This window comes from Rutidosis leptorrhynchoides, chromosome 10, assembly GCF_046630445.1.
Source record: "Rutidosis leptorrhynchoides isolate AG116_Rl617_1_P2 chromosome 10, CSIRO_AGI_Rlap_v1, whole genome shotgun sequence".
NCBI lineage: Eukaryota > Viridiplantae > Streptophyta > Magnoliopsida > Asterales > Asteraceae > Rutidosis > Rutidosis leptorrhynchoides.
Genome location: NC_092342.1, coordinates 196275141 through 196295163, shown reverse-complemented (window position 1 = coordinate 196295163; position 20023 = coordinate 196275141). Strand labels below are relative to the sequence as shown.

The 20023-nt window shown below is 34.6% G+C and overlaps 1 protein-coding gene across 5 annotated transcripts; it reads left to right on the top strand.

The window, feature by feature from the left end:
• Positions 1-14156: 14156 nt before the first annotated feature.
• On the top strand, positions 14157-18807 carry LOC139872306 (F-box/FBD/LRR-repeat protein At1g13570-like). Of its 5 annotated transcripts, XM_071860155.1 has the most exons (9): positions 14231-14248; positions 14850-15102; positions 15200-15258; positions 15485-15622; positions 15781-15894; positions 16025-16121; positions 17007-17812; positions 17922-18083; positions 18174-18807. In XM_071860155.1, the coding sequence occupies exons 7-9, from the start codon at positions 17036-17038 to the stop codon at positions 18474-18476; spliced, it is 1242 nt and encodes a 413-aa protein (XP_071716256.1). In that variant the 5' UTR covers positions 14231-14248; positions 14850-15102; positions 15200-15258; positions 15485-15622; positions 15781-15894; positions 16025-16121; positions 17007-17035; the 3' UTR covers positions 18477-18807. The 5 variants fall into 5 exon arrangements, with proteins under 5 accessions (XP_071716257.1, XP_071716258.1, XP_071716256.1 ...); XM_071860156.1 differs by lacking the exon at positions 15485-15622 and having other exon boundaries at positions 14157-14248; positions 15027-15102; XM_071860157.1 differs by lacking the exon at positions 15485-15622 and having other exon boundaries at positions 14171-14248; positions 15045-15102.
• The last annotated feature ends 1216 nt before the right edge of the window (positions 18808-20023 follow it).

The following is a 20023-nucleotide window of genomic DNA, read 5'->3' as shown; positions in this document are numbered from 1 at the left end:
TGTCTCATGTTTAGTTGCTTTTGATCGAAGATGTGTTGAAGGCTTTTGTGATCGGTGAAGATAGTACTCTTGGTTCCATAAAGATAGTGTCTCCACATTTTAAGTGCAAAGACAACGGCTCCGAGTTCGAGATCATGCGTCGTGTAGTTTCGTTCATGAATTTTGAGTTGTCGAGAAGCATAAGCAATGACTTTCGTTTGTTGCATCAATACACACCCAAAACCATGTTTCGAGGCATCGCAATATACAACAAAATCATCATTGCCTTCGGGAAGTGAAAAGATAGGAGCGGTGGTTAGCTTTGTCTTCAGGATTTGAATCGCGGATTCTTGCTCGGTCGCCCAAATGAATTTCTTTCCCTTGTGAGTTAATGTGGTTAGAGGACGTGCAACCAAAGAGAAGTTTTCGATGAATCTACCATAGTACCCGGCGAGACCCAAGAATTGACGAATGTGAGTAGGAGTAGTAGGAGTCTCCCATTTACTAATGGCTTCGATTTTCGTGGGATCGACTTTAATACCTTGGTCACTTACAACATGACCAAGAAATTGAACTTCCTTTAACCAAAATTCACACTTGGAGAATTTGGCATAGAGTTGTTCTTGTCTTAAAAGTTCAAGCACAAGTCGAAGGTGTTCCTCGTGTTCTTCTTCGCTTTTTGAATAGACTAAAATATCATCGATGAACACGATAACGAATTTGTCAAGATACGGTTTGCACACGCAGTTCATAAGATCCATGAACACCGCCGGTGCGTTAGTGAGACCAAATGGCATGACAAGGAATTCATAACTACCATAACGAGTTCGGAAAGCGGTTTTGGAGACATCTTCCCCCTTAACCCTCAATTGATGATAACCCGAGCGGAGATAGATTTTCGAATATACACAAGACCCTTGTAGTTGATCAAAGAGGTCATCGATGCGAGGAAGAGGATATCGGTTCTTTACCGTCAATTTGTATAGTTCACGATAGTCAATGCACATTCGTAGGGATCCGTCTTTCTTTTTAACAAACAAAATCGGAGCGCCCCAAGGTGAATGGCTAGGTTGGATAAAACCACGATCAAGTAGTTCTTGGATTTGACTTTGCAATTCTTGCATTTCGGATGGGGCGAGTCTATATGGTGCACGTGCTACGGGTGCGGCTCCCGGAATAAGATCGATTTGGAATTCAACCGGTCGATGAGGTGGAAGACCCGGCAATTCGTCGGGAAATACATCAGAATAGTCACTAACAATTGGCACATCATCGATGTGTTTCTCATCGGACTCGACTTTCTTAACATGAGCAAGGATCGCAAAACAACCCTTACGGAGTAGTTTTCTAACTTTAATACACGAAACGAGGTTGAGTCCGGTGCAACTCTTATCGCCATAGACGATCAAAGGTTCACCATTCTCGATAGGGATTCGGATTGCGTTAAGATCACAAAGGATGTGAGATTTCATTTTGGCTAGCCAATTCATACCGATTATTACATCGAAGCTACCTAGTTCCATGGGTATCAAGTCAATTTCAAACTCATTACCTAAAATGTTTAACGTACACCCCCGGTAATATGTGTCGGCACTCAATAGTTTTCCGTTGGCCACTTCAATGGTATAAGTGGTATCTAGTGGACGTGGTGGAGTATTAAAAGAATGGGTCAAAGTCTTGGATACAAAACTCTTATCGGCACCCGAATCGAATAAACAAGTAACATAAGTGTTGTTGAGAAGAAACGTACCCGTGACTAATTCATTATCATCTCGGGCTTCCTCGGTGTTGATGTTGAAAGCTCGGCCGCGCGTATTGGGGTTATCTTTCCTCTTTGGGCAAGCATTTCTATAATGGCCCGTTTGGCCACATTCATAACAAGTGCCCGTTTTTGGTGCATTGGGCCCCTTTCGAGCGATGGGGGCAACACTTTTACACTCATTGGCCTTATGACCAACTCCTTGGCACCGGTGGCAAATTAACTTGCCACATTCACCAAAGTGATGTTTGTTGCATTTGTTGCAAAGAGGTAGGTTCCCGGCATAACCCTTCTTGCCGTCGGAGGTGTAAGGCTTCTTAGCAAAGTTGTTGTTGCTTGATTGGGAGGGTTCCCACTTTCTTTTGTTGCCGCCCGATTTATCCTCGGCCTTAGGTGCCGGTACTACGATTTCGTCCGCCGTCTCTATTAATTTGCGGGCCATGTTCAAAGCTTCTTGATGATTAGGGGGTTTGGATGACATTACTCCGTGTTTGATGATCTTTGGAAGACCATCCATGTAAAGTTCAACCCGTAAAGACTCGGGGTTCACAAGGTTTGGGCACATCAAGGCTAGTTCAGAAAATCGTTGATTATAGGCCTTGAGATCGTTTCCGACCGCTTTTAGAGTTCTTAGCTCTTGTTCGAGCTTTCGGGTTTCTTCACGAGGGAAATATTCGACAATCATCTTTTCCCTCAAGTTGGCCCAAGAGAGGGCGTGAGCTTCATCGGTACCCACCGATTGTACATAAGTATTCCACCATGTAAGAGCGACACCGGCGAAGGTGTGAGTGGAGTATTTGACCTTGTCTTGGTCCCGACAACCGCTTATGCTAAAGACGGCTTCCGTTTGCTCAAACCATCGGGTGAGCACGACCGGTCCCTCGGTTCCATCAAAAGTGTGAGGTTTGCACCCCATGAAGGATTTGTAGGAGCACCCTTCGTTTGAGTTACTGGCTCCATTGTTGTTGTTGTTGTGATTGTTGTGGTTGTTATTATTATTGTTGTTGGATGAGTGACCGGCCATGGCTGCATCTACGGCGGTGGCTATCATGCGTTGTAGAGCTTGTTCGGGAGTTTCACGGCGTGGCGCAAAGCGAAGAGGCATTGTTCCTTCAAAACAAAAGAATACCGTTGGTTAGTATTCTAAATAATACTAACCGTGATATGGAATAAAGATAGAGAGAAAGTTTTCCTTGACTCGCCTTAAATTCTTTATGCCACAATGTCGGAACGTTCATATGAGTCACCGTAATATAATCCCGGAAATTATATTACCCTGATTCATATGTGCATTCGACATCATTTCATATAGTCAAGGTGGCGTGTCAATCAAATTAAACAACGTGAGATTAAGATGAACTAAGAGTAGATATGAGTAGAAGCGTTCAAGTATAAATGCACAAGTAGTCAAGTAATTTCTACTTCAAGTCTATATGCCGGTTGTAGTCTAGACTCACCAATGTACCCTATGACTCGGGGTCGACACCAATGAACTCTAAATCCCTACAACCAACGCTCTGATACAATCTGTAGCGACCCGACAAAATCGTCATTGACGGCGCCATCTACTTAGGTCCCGTTACGTGGTCATAAGTCTTTAAAACAACGTTTGACCAAAAGATATGTCGCATTCATTTCAATGTAAAGATTGTTCAAAGTTTACGAGAATAGTTCCACCACAAGTTACGTTACAAAGTTATAAGTACAAATGAAACTCATGCGACACAATTTAAAAGTAGCCAAAAGACGCTCCATGTATGCATATATACTCGACATCCAATGCAAGTATCAAAATAATGAGCGGAAGCATGTATCATGTATCGTTCAAGGACCTGAGAAAAACATAGAAATCTGTCAACGAAAACGTTGGTGAAATCATAGGTTTGAGTAAGTAAGTACAAGTGAACCACAAGATTTGCAACAATGAGATAATAGTAATACATTCCAAAAGTTTGTTTCACGAGCACCCAATTATCAATGCTTAACATTCCTTCCATAGAACCCCATCACAATAGTATTAGAACATACACTGTTTCTCGAAAATACATTTCATTCGTAAACGGTAGCGAACCGTTTGAATGAGGGTTTGTCAAACCCATATGGCCATATAACATAAGTTCTCGCTTACACCCGGCAAGTGTAACTAATGATAATCGAATTGAGGATTTTTGTTCAAACTCGTATGTAGAATGTTTGTTTTCCTGTACTTGTGTTCACTTAGTTAAAAGGAAACGTTTATGTTTTCTCATCCCAAATATAAGTGCAAAAGAGTAAAAGTAGGACTATGATCTCACCTTGAGTGCACGAGTAGTAAAGTACTTCAACAAGTAAACGTGTGCAAAGAACAATGCTAGTCTTGACCTAAACAATAGGTTGTATCAATAACGGTACACACGATAGGTCAAAGATGTTCAATTAGTCCTATGGCTCGTTAAGACTCGATCATAATAGAATGTGAATCAAATTGTCATGTTTCATGCAAGGTACAAGTATAAAAGCATGTTAGAACGATTTCACAAACATTTGGTTAAGTTTGATTAAAAGTCAACTTAGGTCGGGTCAAAGTCAACAAAAAAAGTCAACACGTTCGGGTCTGGTCCCGAACTATTTTTCTGAGGTTTTTAATCATATATGAGCATGTTAGAACAAGTTACATGTGAATCGGAGGTCCATAGCATAGCAAACATTTTCCGTAAAATGACCAACGAAGACAGTGGCCTGCCAGGGTATCTGGACGGCGTCCAGATTTTCTGGACGGCGTCCAGCTTTGAAGGCTAGGACGGCGTCCAAGGATCTGGACGGCGTCCAGCTTTGTAATCTGGGACGGCGTCCAAGGATCTGGACGGTGTCCAGAGTGGTATTTCAGTCTGATGCAGTAAGTTTCTAAGTACACGAACCAAAAACCAAATAAACACAATTTATGATCCGCACACAACCAAAACAAGTATCTTATACCGTTGGGAAGGTAATTTGACGAGGAAAACAACTAAACACATTTCATCAATCAATCTACCTATTACAACAACCTAAACAGCATCTAATGCTTAACATTAACCGCATACAAGTTCATAAATGCCATTCAATGATTCGGGCAACCAATTTACATGAATGATATGCCGTTTCGAAGGTAATCAAGCATACAATCCAACTAAACACTTACCAATAACATTTCATAGCATTTGATGCATCAAAAGTTCATATTAAGTCTATCAAACCCTAACCAAAAATCTCAAAACCAATAATCATGTTAATGTAAGGTTTTCATGTCAATCAACACACTAAAACGAAACTAATGAAGTAATTAACACTTTGAACATACAAAAATTAACATCTAAACACATTTCATCATCCAAAATCAAAGATTTAACAAACACTTTTTCAAGTTCATGCTAGTTATGTCAAATCACAAGATCGAGCATACAAATTACATACACGACATCACAATGAGCCATAGACACTAATTAACACACTTTTAAGTCAAGAACACTAAGATTATGAAATTTAGAGTTTTTAGAAAGTTACCCAATCGAGATGAAATTAGTATCAAAACGTAGAGAATGAAGAGAGGATTCCAAATATGTAATTTGTTTTGATGTTAGCCTCCAAAATCGGATTTAGATGATGATTGAATGAATTTGGTAAATGGGTGTGTGTTCTTGCTAGAGAGAAAGAGAGAGATGGAGATGGTTGAATGGTGGTGATTGGGGTGGACTAGGTGACCTAGTCAACTAGTTTGCCCCGTGTCAATTTTAGTCCCTCAAGTTTGAATCGGGTGCGTGAATTACCTAATCGAGATAATTTAAAACGCGTATTAACGAAAGATGTTATAAATATATAACGGACTTTAAAATAGTTAAACGAAAAGTAACCGGAAAAAGGCGGGATGTTACAATTATTATTATTATTATTATTATTATTATTATTATATTTATTATTATCATTTTTATTATGATTATGATTGATATTATTGTTATGTTACTAGTATTATTGGTAATTATTATTATTATTATTATCATTATGATTATTATTATTATTATTAGTATTATTAATATTATTATGATTAATATTATTATTAATATAGTTATTATTATTATCATGGTTATAAGTATTATAACTAATATTAATATAAGTATTACTAGTGTAGTATTATTATTATTACCATGAAAATAATACAGTTTATTATTATAAATATTAGTATTAGTATTACTAATAATATGATTAGTAAAATTTCTAATAAAACATCATGTTTATCAAAATCACTACTATTATTAAGAATATTGCTTTTATGAAAACTAACATTTTATCTTACCATTATTATATAAAAATTATCATCTTTATTGAACTTATTATTATTATCACTATCATTATTATGATTATTAGTATCACAACTATTAATATCCTTATTCTAGTGTCATTATCATAAATATTTTGCAAAACAGAAGAAATTTATATAAGAATATATAAGTATACCGATATTACAAAATATTAACATTTATATTGATATAACATTAATTAAATTATATATCAAAAAAATATTATAGGATATTATAAGTATTAATAGGTTATGTATATAAATACTAATCTTAATACATAACTAAATATATATAAGTTTATTCGATTACAATTATGTTTTAATAGATATACAAATGATATAGGTTCGTGAATCCGAGGTCAACCCTACACTTGTTAAATGACGTCACATGTATTTTTACTACAGAATACATTATGGTGAGTTCATTTGCTCCCTTTTACACATTACATTTTTGGACTGAGAATACATGCACTGTTTTAATAACTGTTTTACAATATTTATATGCGTGAGTTCATTTGATTCTCTTTTACTCTTTACATTTTTGGGACTGAGAATACATGCGCTACTTTTACAACTGCTTTATTAAATGCTTTTGAAATACATTTTGAACTGCGAATACATGAAATGCTTTTATAAATGTTTGACGAGATAGACACAAGCAAAACATTCCTCAAATGAATTATGTGGACGTGATAATTGCCACCATTGAATTATGTGGACGTGATAATTGCCACAATTGATATGAATATTTTTCCCCTGATTATTATTGCTTGGTAACCTAAGAATTAAGGAACATCACTAATTTTGAGAATTGGTGCACGCCTAATTGACGCGAATCCTAAAGGTAGCTACCGGGTTTAACACCCCCACCCAGAATGTTCACTAGACGGAAGGGCTAGTGGGCGTGATGTTTAGTACTTCGAAGTTTATATGATTATTATACAGACGAGATGTTCTGTTTTGGGGATATTATTATGCGCATTATATGTTAAGGTCGGTTACCAAGCCAAACAATGAATGAAAAGTGAATGTTATGTATCGAGAGAATGATTTTTATACACATGTTATGTGTATGTTATTTTTGTGCACGAGATATGTGTACGGTTGCTAAGAGTTATGAAAGATGATTTCGTACACGAGAAAGGTGTACTGTATTTAAAAGATATCGTATGTACATTACAGGTGGGTATAGGATTCGGGCCCATTTGTACCATGCAGGATTTAAATCTTTTGGTCTATCAAAATGATGAATTTTATTGTTTTATGATAAACCTATGAACTCACCAACCTTTTAGTTGACACTTGAAAGCATGTTTATTCTCAGGTATGAAAGAAATCTTTCGCTGTGCATTTGCTCATATTAGAGATATTACTTGGAGTCATTCATGACATATTTCAAAAGACGTTGCATTCGAGTCGTCGAGTTCATCAAGATTATTATTATGTCAATTATAGTTGGAGGTATTATGAAATAGTATGCTTGTCGTCAACTTTCGATGTAAAGAAAGTTTGTCTTTTAAAAACGAATGCAATGTTTGTAAAATGTATCATATAGAGGTCAATTACCTCGCCATGTAATCAACTATTGTGAATCGTTTATATTGTATATGAACGGGGCATTTCACTGAGAATCTTGCAGCAGATAATCTTTCACGTTTAGAAAAATCCTAATCTAGACAATTTAAATGAAATTAGAGACACATTCCCTGACGAATGTCTCATGATGATCTCCGACGAGTCATATCCATGGTTTACTGACTTTGCAAACTATTTAGTTGCCAAAGAATTAAGAAAAGAATTAAGAAAAGACTTAACTTATCAACAAAGAAAAAAATTCTTCGCCGATTTAAAACATTACTTTTGGGAAAGTCCTTACTTATTTAGAGTAGGTCCTGACAAAATTATTCGTCGTTGCGTTCATGGTAAAGAAGCAAATGAAATCCTATTACAATACCATAGTAGTGCACCAGGAGGACACTTTGGTCCAAATTACACGGCTTGCAAAGTTTTAGATACAGAATTTAATTGGCCTACCATATTTCAAGACGCACATAAATTACTCCAATCCCGGATTGCATCTGTAACATCCCGCATTTTTTCGTTAAATTATTTTAACGCCCGTCTTTTTTTATTTTAATAATATCCTTCGTAACTAAATTCGTATCCTCCGTTAGCTAACATTCTTAATATGTTTCCGTTATTGGATTTTAACATCCTCCGTTAATACGCGTTTTAAAATATTTCGTTTAGGTAATTCCCGCACCCGACTACAAACGCGAGGGACTAATCTCGCCACTCGGGCAAACTTGGCTAACTAGTAACCCACCATCCACCACCAACCTCCCATTTCTCTCTATCTCTTTTTCTTACTTCCCTTTTTATGCTCTCAAAACCTTCAAACACAAAATCATCATCCAAATTCGATTTAGGGAGCTAACAACAAAATAAATTACATATTCGTGATCCTCTCTTCATCCTCTTCATTTTGGTACCAACTTCATCTCGTTTGGGTAACATTTCTAAAACTCTAGATTTCTCTAAATTCGTGTTTTTGACTTGAAATGATGTTAGTTAGTGTCTATGGCTCATTGTGATGTCGTGTATGTAATTTGTATGCTCGATCTTGTTATTTGGTGTAACTAGCATGAACACTTGAAATGGGTTAGTTTAATCTTTGATTTTGATTGATTAAATGTTGTTAGATGTTAAACCCATTGTGTTAAAAGTGTTACTAGCATCGTTAGTTTCGTTTTGGTATGTTGGATGATATGAAAACCTTGCGTTAACATGATTATTGATTTTGTGATTCTTAATTAGGGTTTAATGAACCTTAAAATGAACTTTTGATGCATTGAATGCTTGTTAATGTTGTTAGTAAGTGTTTAGTTGCAATGTACGTTTAATTACCTTCGAAACGGCATATCGTATGTGTAGATTGGACTACCGAATCATGAAATGAAGTTGTGAACTTGAAACTTGGAAAACGAACTCTAAATGATCACTTGACGAGAATTCGGTTATTGTAAATGATAAACTCGATTGATGATATGTGGTTAGTTGTATCCTTTGTCAAAATACCTTCCCGATGATATAGGATACATGTTTTGATTGTTTGCGGGTCATAAATTGGGATTGTTTGAGTTTTGGTTCGTGCATTTCTTTGTTGCAGCAAAACAGGGCCTGGATACAGATCTGGACGCCGTCCAGATTCTTGGACGCCGTCCAGCCCTTCAGACTTGGACGCCGTCCAGTCTTTTGGACGCCGTCCAGCCATTTTGGACGCCGTCCAGATGGCCTATCAGGTGCTGTCCAATTTGGTCATTTTTCGATTAATTCTAACTATGCTACGCACCTCCGATTAACATGAAACTTGACTAACATGCTTATATATGATTAAAAACCTCAGAAAAATAGTTCGGGACCCGACCCGAACGTGTTGACTTTTTCGTTGACTTTGACCCGACCAAGTTTGACTTATAGCCAAACTTAACCGAATACTTATGCAATCTCTCTAACTTGCTTCTATACTTGTATCTTGCATGAAACTTGACAATTTGATTCACATGCTACTTAATCGAGTCGTAACGAGCCATAGGACTAATTGAACATCCTTGACCAATTGCGTTTACCATTATTGATACAACTTACTTGTTTAGGTCAAGACTAGCATTGTTCTTTGCACACGTTTACTTGTTGAAGTACTTTATTACTCGTGCACTCAAGGTGAGATCATAGTCCCACTTTTACTCTTTTGAATTTACATTTGGGATGAGAAAACATAAACGTTTCTTTTACTAAGTGAACAAAAGTACAGGAAAACAAACATTCTACATACGAGTTTAGAACAAAATTCTCAATTCAATTATCATTAGTTACACTTGCCGGGTGTAAGCGTGAACTTATGTTATGTGGATCCATATGGGTTTGACAAACCCTCATTCAGACGGTTCGCTACCGTCTACGAATGAAATATATTTTCGAGAATCAGTGTATGTTCTAACACTAAGGTGATGGGGTTCAATGGGAGAAATGTTAAGCATTGATAATTGGGTGCTCATGAAACAAATTTTGGAATGGTTAACTATTATTTCGATGTTGCAAATCTTGTGGTTCAATCTACTTATTTACTCACTTACTTACTTAAACCTATGATTTCACCAACGTTTTCGTTGACAGATTTCTATGTTTTTCTCAGGTCTTTGAACGATATGTGTTACATGCTTCCGCTCATTATTTTGATACTTGCTTTGGATGTCGAGTATTTATGCATACATGGAGCATCTTTTGGCTACTTTTAAATTGTGTCGCATAGGTTTCATTTGTACTTATAACTTTGTAACGTAACTTTTGGATGAACAATTCTTGTAAACTAGGGAACAATCTTTACTTTTGCAATGAATGCGACATATTTTGGTCAAACGTTATTTTAAAGACTTATGACCACGTAACGGGAACTAAGTAGTCGGCGCCGTCAAATGACGATTTTGTCGGGTCGCTACAGCATCGGGTCGGGTTTGGGTCGTGCCAAAATATTATCACCTCTTCGTTTTGCGTATGGGAAGTAGGGATGGCATCGGGTCGGGTTCGGGTCGGGTTTAGTTAATCTCGGACTCAAACCCGATTAAGAAACCCGGCCCGAAAGCCGTTAGGTCCTCATTTACTTACATACTATTAGGTTTCGGATTTCCCCACGCGTAAACGGGTATACCCAATTAGTCATTCTTTATCTATTTTTCAATAGTTACCAAATCAAAATATCGAAAAATAACTTAACTACTTCATGTTTAAAGTATTATAAAATATTACATACAAAAAGTTGATTGAAAAGTTTCTAAAATACTCAAATACACAAAGTATATAAAATATCACATCTCGAAAACTTGTTGTATATGATTATTTTGAATAAAATTATACTCGCTTTCAAAACAAATACGAGAAATCTTGATTATATTGAATAAAATTATACTCGTTTTAAAAACAAATAAGAGAAATTTTTCATACATTAACAGTATAATACTAATATTAAAATTTTACATAAAAATTATTTTTAAAATTCTTCGGGCTGGGTATACGGGTCGGATATACGGGTCGGGTAAACGAGTTTATATCCAAAACCATACCCGAACCCGAACCCGGAATTTTTATTGTAACCATCCCCATACTCGGTCCATGACCCGACGGACTCGGGTCAGACCCGACCCAATTATAACAGGTTTCGGGTTTCCCCATCGGGTACGGGTCATTTATTCTTATTTATTTTCATTTATGAGATTCGACAGTTAATTTGAAACATTTAAAATAGAATATTGGACAATAATTTAGGAACGAAGGGTGTATATAAGATATAAATATGATATGACGCAGGAACGGAGGGGTGTATAAGATATAAATATTACGTAGTATATTAGCATATTAAATAAATTTCGTGCCAAAATATTATCGCCTCTTCGTTTTGCGTATGGGAAGGAGTCATCTATCACCTGCTTGAAATCACTTACCCTATCAAGGTTTTGGTTTCTTCCTAATTTTGATATTTTATTTTTTATAATTTACAATAATAACAGCTTTTCAGAGCTTGCGATATGTATCCTTTATCTAACAAGTGGGTTACTATAATACTGAGATTACTACGCCAATATTAATGAAGTTCAACTGAGAAGTAATCACAGGAACAATATATTATATTGATTCGTTATCTTTACTTGATACGATGATACTCTGTTAGGTTATTAAACTAGGGTTTTGGATATTTATTGGGTTGTATTTGGGGAAAGAGGCTTTTATAAAGACAAGCTTGCGGATGATTACAGCTATAAAGTATGTAGTGATTTCTATCTTAAAATTGTTGCATTAGTAAAAAAAAATGATCATCTACGTGTAAAATTTAGTGCATTAACTCTGCAGTTTGCACCAATTCTTCTTAATCTCACAACTGTAGTGACATCAGAGTTCCTTGATTTGTCGTTTCATAGATTTATGTTTATAGCTAATCTAGTAATCTATCTATATATCTATCTACATCTATAGATTTAATATCTATAGTTTCTATTACATTGCTAAAATGATGATGTCATTATTATGATCATTCCTTTTTAAGAAAAAATTAAAAAAAAAAGAAAAAAATCTAAACATGTGAGTGATATCATTAATTTAAATAATTTTAAATTAAAATTAAATCTTATTAATTAATTATTATTATTAAATCAATAATTATTTTAATTATTAAAATTAAATAATTTTAATTAATTATTTTGAATTGAGTACGAGAAGAGTTAGGCAGAAGGAAGCCAATTCTACATTTATATTTTAATTTACACTTTTAAAATAAAATTACAACCAATATTATCTCTTATGATTGGATGTGGATTGTTTAATATGCATTTTAGGTGTTTGATGAAATGTTCAGCTGACGAGTTTCTTAGTCGGACTATGTGGTTTCACGGGTCATTAAACTAAATAACTTCAGCATTTACGTTCACTTAATACCTAAAACATATCATTAAACTGTTTCATTTAAACAAACCCGTGATTCCACGGGTCATTTCAACAGTTTAATATTAAAACTCTAAAATGATGACATCATAATTAACCATTTTTTAAGAGTAGGAAGAATTAAAAAAAAAAATTACAAAAAATTTGGAGACATCTTGATGACGTCATTACTCTTTCATTTACGGAGTAGAATAAAACCCTAAAAATCACTCTTTGACTCTTTCACTCTTTCATTTAGAAAAAAATAGGCAGCAATCAAATCATCTTCAAGATTTCTTCAGCTCCATTGAAGCAATAACGAATTCTTCATACAATCGCTACTTAACACAGGTTCGTGATTCACCCATCTTCAACGCTTTGTTAATTGAGATTTAATTTTTTTTAACCCTAAAAATTCAACAATCCACATAAGCAATCAAGAATTCTTCAGAATTTTAATTAATTATTTTGAATTGAGTACGAGAAGAGTTGGGCAGAAGGAAGCCAATTCTACATTTATATTTTAATTTACACTTTTAAAATAAAATTACAACCAATATTATCTCTTATGATTGGATGTGGATTGTTTAATATGCATTTTAGGTGTTTGATGAAATGTTCAGCTGACGAGTTTCTTAGTCGGACTATGTGGTTTCACAGGTCATTAAACTAAATAACTTCAGCATTTACGTTCACTTAATACCTAAAATATATCATTAAACTGTTTCATTTAAACAAACCCGTGATTCCACGGGTCATTTCACTAGTTTAATATTAAAACTCTAAAATGATGACATCATAATTAACCATTTTTTAAGAGTAGGAAGAATTAAAAAAAAAATTACAAAAAATTTGGAGACATCTTGATGACGTCATTACTCTTTCATTTACGGAGTAGAATAAAACCCTAAAAATCACTCTTTGACTCTTTCACTCTCTCATTTAGAAAAAAATAGGCAGCAAGCAAATCATCTTCAAGAATTCTTCAGCTCCATTGAAGCAATAACGAATTCTTCATACAATCGCTACTTAACACAAGTTCGTGATTCACCCATCTTCAACGCTTTTGTTAATTGAGATTTTATTTTTTTTAACCCTAAAAATTCAACAATCCACATAAGCAATCAAGAATTCTTCAGAATTTTAATTAATTATTTTGAATTGAGTACGAGAAGAGTTAGGCAGAAGGAAGCCAATTCTACATTTATATTTTAATTTACACTTTTAAAATAAAATTACAACCAATATTATCTCTTATGATTGGATGTGGATTGTTTAATATGCAATTTAGGTGTTTGATGAAATGTTCAGCTGACGAGTTTTTTAGTCGGACTATGTGGTTTCACGGGTCATTAAACTAAATAACTTCAGTATTTACGTTCACTTAATACCTAAAACATATCATTAAACTGTTTCATTTAAACAAACTCGTGATTCCACGGGTCATTTCACTAGTTTAATATTAAAACTCTAAAATGATGACATCATAATTAACCATTTTTTAAGAGTAGGAAGAATTAAAAAAAAATTTACAAAAAATTTGGAGACATCTTGATGACGTCATTACTCTTTCATTTACGGAGTAGAATAAAACCTTAAAAATCACTCTTTGACTCTTTCACTCTTTCATTTAGAAAAAAAATAGGCAGCAAGCAAATCATCTTCAAGAATTCTTCAGCTCCGTTGAAGCAATAACGAATTCTTCATACAATCGCTACTTAACACAGGTTCGTGATTCACCCATCTTCAACGCTTTTGTTAATTGAGATTTAATTTTTTTTTTAACCCTAAAAATTCAACAATCCATATAAGCAATCAAGAATTCTTCAGAATTTTAATTAATTATTTTGAATTGAGTACGAGAAGAGTTAGGTAGAAGGAAGCAAATTCTACTTTTATATTTTAATTTACACTTTTAAAATAAAATTACAACCAATATTATCTCTTATGATTGGATGTGGATTGTTTAATATGCATTTTAGGTGTTTGATGAAATGTTCAGCTGACGAGTTTCTTAGTCGGACTATGTGGTTTCACGGGTCATTAAACTAAATAACTTCAGCATTTACGTTCACTTAATACCTAAAACATATCATTAAACTGTTTCATTTAAACAAACCCGTGATTCTACGGGTCATTTCACTAGTTTAATATTAAAACTCTAAAATGATGATATCATAATTAACCATTTTTTAAGAGTAGGAAGAATTAAAAAAAAAAAAATTACAAAAAATTTGGAGACATCTTGATGACGTCATTACTCTTTCATTTACGGAGTAGAATAAAACCTTAAAAATCACTTTTTGACTCTTTCACACTTTCATTTAGAAAAAAATAGGCAGCAAGCAAATCATCTTCAAGAATTCTTCAGCTCCATTGAAGCAATAACGAATTCTTCATACAATCGCTACTTAAACACAGGTTCGTGATTCACCCATCTTCAACGCTTTTGTTAATTGAGATTTAATTTTTTTTTAACCCTAAAAATCCAACAATCCACATAAGCAATCAAGAATTCTTCAGCGCCATTTGAAAGATCGAAGCCATAACATCATCTTCATACAATCGCTACTTAACACAGGTTCGTTTTCCATCCATCTTTGGTACTTCGCTGTTGTTTTTGACCCTTTTGGTATTTCGCTGATGTTATTGACCCATTTGATACCTCGCTGTTCCAGTGATGCTTTCGGTCTATGGTTGTGTTTATTCGGCATCTACAGTCGAAATATTTCATCAGGTATGTGTGACCTTGCTGATCGATCCTACTGATTTTTTTTTTTTTTTTTTTTTTTTTTTTTTTTTTTTTTTTTTTTTTTTTGTTATATAGTTTTCTAGTTAACGGTTTGATTAGGTTTTTTATGAATTTTATTTCAATGGATATTATCATGATTTTGTATATCCTACATGATTAACTTAGTTTTGTTATCTAACTTTGATCTATTGGTTTATGTTGTTGGTGAAAGCTCCAAGATGGAGAAAGATGTCATGTTCATTGTTCTTATAAGTTTTTTTAAAAATGTGAAGAAAAAAAAAAATTGGAGGCACACAATGTGTTTGATGAAATGATAAAAATGAATCTGATGTTTGGCATAGAATGAGAGGTATGTCTTATCCATGCTCATTGGAATATGATCAAAAAGTTTGAACAACTAATTTAAATTTTATGCACCAACCATTGATTATTGTGCCATGAACTCTTCACTCAGAGTTGATTATACATGTAAACGCCAAACTTGCTTACATGCTTTTGTTGCATTAGGAGGAAACCAATGTTTTAAAGGAAATCTAAAGGGAATGGATGTTTAAAAGACGAAGATGTATCATCCCTGTTTCTTTATTCGTAGTGTAATTTTACAATGGAATTCTATGTCAGGTATAACCTTATATTTTCTAATGCTTATGTTCAATGTGCAAAGATCCTGAGACGCTTATAATTGGCATATTAATATTTACTTTGTTTTTAGATTCGAATTTGATGTGCCATTTGTTTCATTCACATATAGGTTATAACATTTTCTATGATAGCTAAGCAACACAACATTTGGATCTAATCCTGTCAATTCGATTCAAACTGGAATCCTCAAAGGATCATCAGTTCAGGTTTGCACATGTGAATGCTCACGCTTTCTTGAAAATTGCAATGATTAGATGTGCAAAACAAGTTACTATGTGTAGCTTCTTTTACTCTTCTTTTTTTCATTTTTTTAATGCCTTGTGAATGTGCTGAAGTCATTCAATGGATAGAGATGTGTTTGTGGTATACTCATTATATGCCCATGTATAAGTATGGTATTTGATAATATGTCATGTATAGAAGAAAGCAAAGCTTTTTTACTCCAAAAAGTCGTATTCAAGTGGGGTGTTCATGTTAAGATTTCTATATTAAAACAAAGTTGCAACTCATCAGATTTTTGGATATGAAACTAAGAGTTTGTATCAGATGGGTGGTTATGAGCATTAAGCAAAAGTGGTACATTATTACATACAACCGAGTGGGTTACACCTAATGTATGTATGCAGAACAATGGGATGTAGGCTAATAGCTATCAAGGTTAATTCTAAGTGTTTGACCATGTAAATTTCTCATATACTCATTTCAATGAAGCTTACCTTGATGTTATACAAATTGGATATTTCCATATTTAAAACGGAGTAATTGCTTTTTAATTGGTGTACAGTTTTTTAAATTTCACTAAAAGCAAATAGGAATTGTGAGATAATAGAACTTATTTACTATTAAGTTAGTTACAACGGTTTTAGTGGGTTGACAAACTGATGGAACTATAAAGGCGAGTAAGTTGTAATTTTATCATGCTTTGTTATTAGCAGAAAAGCAGTGGCCATTAGTTGATTGCATATTTTTACTATTGTTATAAAAATATATTTTTAAATTAAACCCGTGATTTCACGGGTCATTAAACTAGTATGTATTTATGTTAGTATAACTATTATTATATTTTATATTTTATTTATTTGTATTTGCAGACGTTTTAGATAATAATACACTGTAAAAAATGATGGAACAGTATAATGCATCTGAATTAGCTTCTGAAGATATAATTAGCAGATTGCCAGAGAATGTGATAACTCATATTCTGGATTTTTTGCCGATACAATATGCGGTTAGGACTTCCATCTTGTCAAGAAACTGGAGGTTCAAGTGGACTTTACTCAGACATGTCGTATTTGACGAGAAGTTTTTTGAGTTTCTACAAGTACTTGGAGGTGAAAATTGGTATGATGAGAGTATTATAAATAGACTTCTTCTTCATCTTAAAGGTTGTATTACCAAGTTTCATCTGTATATACCAAATGACAAGGTGTTGGATGTTATGGATGTTAATCATTGGGTGATGATCTTGTCAAGAAAGGGAATTAAAGAACTTTATCTTACAAATATGCGTGCCACACCTATTATGTTGTCTACCCATCTTTTCTCTTGCGTGGAGCTGGAACGTTTAGTGCTGCGTAACTGTTATCTTTACCCCGCTCCCACTTTTTGTGGTTTCCCAAATCTTTTGAGCTTAGAATTGTATCGGGTAGCATTTGAGAACGGTAATTTTGGAGAACTTATTGCTCAATGTCCATTACTTGAGTTTCTGAAAGTTTACTATTGTGATCCTATTGGAAAAGTTAAATTGGATGAGATTGCGAAACTTAAAAATCTCAAATGCTTATCCTTTCCATTGTGTAAGCTTGACAATATAGCGATCACATGTTCCTCAGTCTTTCACCTTTTGGGTCATCTCTCAAAACTGCATGAGCTTTATTTGGATCTTCGTATGTGCAAGGTATGCCTAAGTTGGATTATTTGAAATTGTCCTTACATTACATTATACTGCAACAAATGCTTTATTTATGACTTATATTGCTAATTGATGTGTCCATTTATGTTTATAGTTCTTAGGAGAATCAGGTGCTGAAAAGTCAGTTCGTACCTCCTCCTTTCGCAGCCTCACCACTCTGAAATTAAATCCAATAGATTTTTGCAGTGAGATTAAGTTATTGTTTGCCTTTGAAATGATATGGGCTTCACCAGAATTGCAGACCATTGAGATCACAGTAAGTAAATTTATATGCATCATGATATTAATTAATGATCATTAAATTTCATAGGTGGGCATCTGAATACTTTTTTTTTAAATCTTTTAGGCTAAATACAATGATGCCGTCCCACCACCTCCATTGTCTTCTTCAGCATTGAACCACATCTCAATGGGGAAGCTTAAGTTACGGAATGTGGTGTTTGAATCTTTTAGAGGTTCAGAGAATGAGATATGTTTAATAAAGAATTTACTTGCTTGTTCGCCCTTGCTAGAGAAGATTAATATATATGCCCATCCATCCCTGATGTTTGGTGGTGACAATGGAAAGTTGATGTTTGCTATAAAGCTTCTAAAACTCCATCGAGCATCCTCCACAGCCGAAGTGAATATCTGCTGGTGTCCGTGTTAGTATTATTATATTCACTTACATCATCTGGATTTTTGTGACTTATGTTTAGTCTTTTGATTTTGGCCAGACTTGTGGTGATGGTTCTTGTTATGTATTGAAATGTCTTTAGAAGCAGAAATGTGATCATTAGTCTGATATGAATCATGAGAAAAAGTTTTGGCAGAATTTAAACATGGTCAGTGTTTGCAGCTAATGCAGTCTACCTTTTATATAGAGTTCTCAGCATAAAAGCTGCATTTTCATGGTTATGGCAGTATATGTTCTTAATATGGAGTTTTGTGACTTGTTATTGTATATATATTCAGGAGGACATTGGAATGTTTTTATATTGAAAATGTATTCGGCAGCAACTACACTGACAATTGATCAATTAACCTACATGGTCAAAAGGGTCATTCTTCTTCAATTTTAATAATGGCAATAAGTTTTTTGCATCTAGTTTCTTGCGATACACTTTTATATCTCAATATCTACCCATTATTTTACTGCCGTCTGTTTATTTCGTCATTTCGAATTACATTTCATGCTTTTAAACTCGTCATGCCTTCCGGACATGTTAATTCTCAAACTGATTTTGGTTTCATTTTTTTAATTCATCGATCAAAGGTTTATTGTTTTACACGGTCAAGAAGAATGAATTCTTTTGTACCATTTTGTACTCTAAATTTGTGTCCATGGTTAGAGTATAGATGGCAAAAGGGTGAAACCTTAAGCCTAAGTCTGTTTTCAATACTTTTTTATTATGTGAAGCCGGCCAAGGATGGTGCATTCCTCTGCTTAGTACTACTACATTTTCTTTCTCTGTAAGAAGTTGTATGTCTATGTAATACTTTTTCCTTTGCCTTAAATCGGTTCCCCGTCTTGTACTACTATTTTACAATTTGTAAAATGACAAGTGACCTAACATTGAGTCGTAGCTCACTGGTAGTGGCCTGCCTCTCTTAGCGAGAGGTCAGGAGTTCGACTCCGCTGGGCTGCAACACTGCACTCAATGTTATCCCTGGCCTGAAATATCCACCCAGGTCGCCTTTCGCTTAGTGCGGGGGAAACGGGGAGGGGCTTTTACCGGCCATGCCCTCGGATCGGTCCGGGTTTCCTCCAAGGCAATAGTTGGGGGCGGGTTATGCAACTACGAGAAATGAACGCGTGGGTGGTTAGGTCCCCCTAGGTGATCCCAAACCGATGTCAAAAATAAAAATTACAAGTGACCAGTCCGGGTTTCCTCCAAGGCAGTAGTTGGGGACGGGTTACGCAACTACGAGAAATGAACGTGTGGGTGGTTAGGTCCCCTAGGTGATCCCAAACCGATGTCAAAAAAAAAAAAAAAAAAAAAAATGACAAGTGACCTTTTTTGAAGTTTAACAGATTTACCATCTATGACTTAAAAAGTCAAGTCAACTAGACTCGACTTTGAATCTGGAATTGTATAAATGTATCATGCCACACCTATGATTTCTTGTTGGATCACAATTTAAGGTTGAGCCAATTCACTTTCTTCTCTTACCAGTTACCACAATTAAGTTATCTACCCATCTTTTCTCTTGTGC

Excerpts from the sequence above, each read along its gene's own strand:
- LOC139872306 (XM_071860156.1), top strand. The coding sequence starts at position 17,036 with ATGATGGAACAGTATAATGCATCTGAATTAGCTTCTGAAGATATAATT. Across the intron at positions 17,813-17,921 it reads TGGATCTTCGTATGTGCAAG|TTCTTAGGAGAATCAGGTGC; the intron begins GTATGCCTAAGT and ends TTATGTTTATAG. Across the intron at positions 18,084-18,173 it reads TGCAGACCATTGAGATCACA|GCTAAATACAATGATGCCGT; the intron begins GTAAGTAAATTT and ends TAAATCTTTTAG.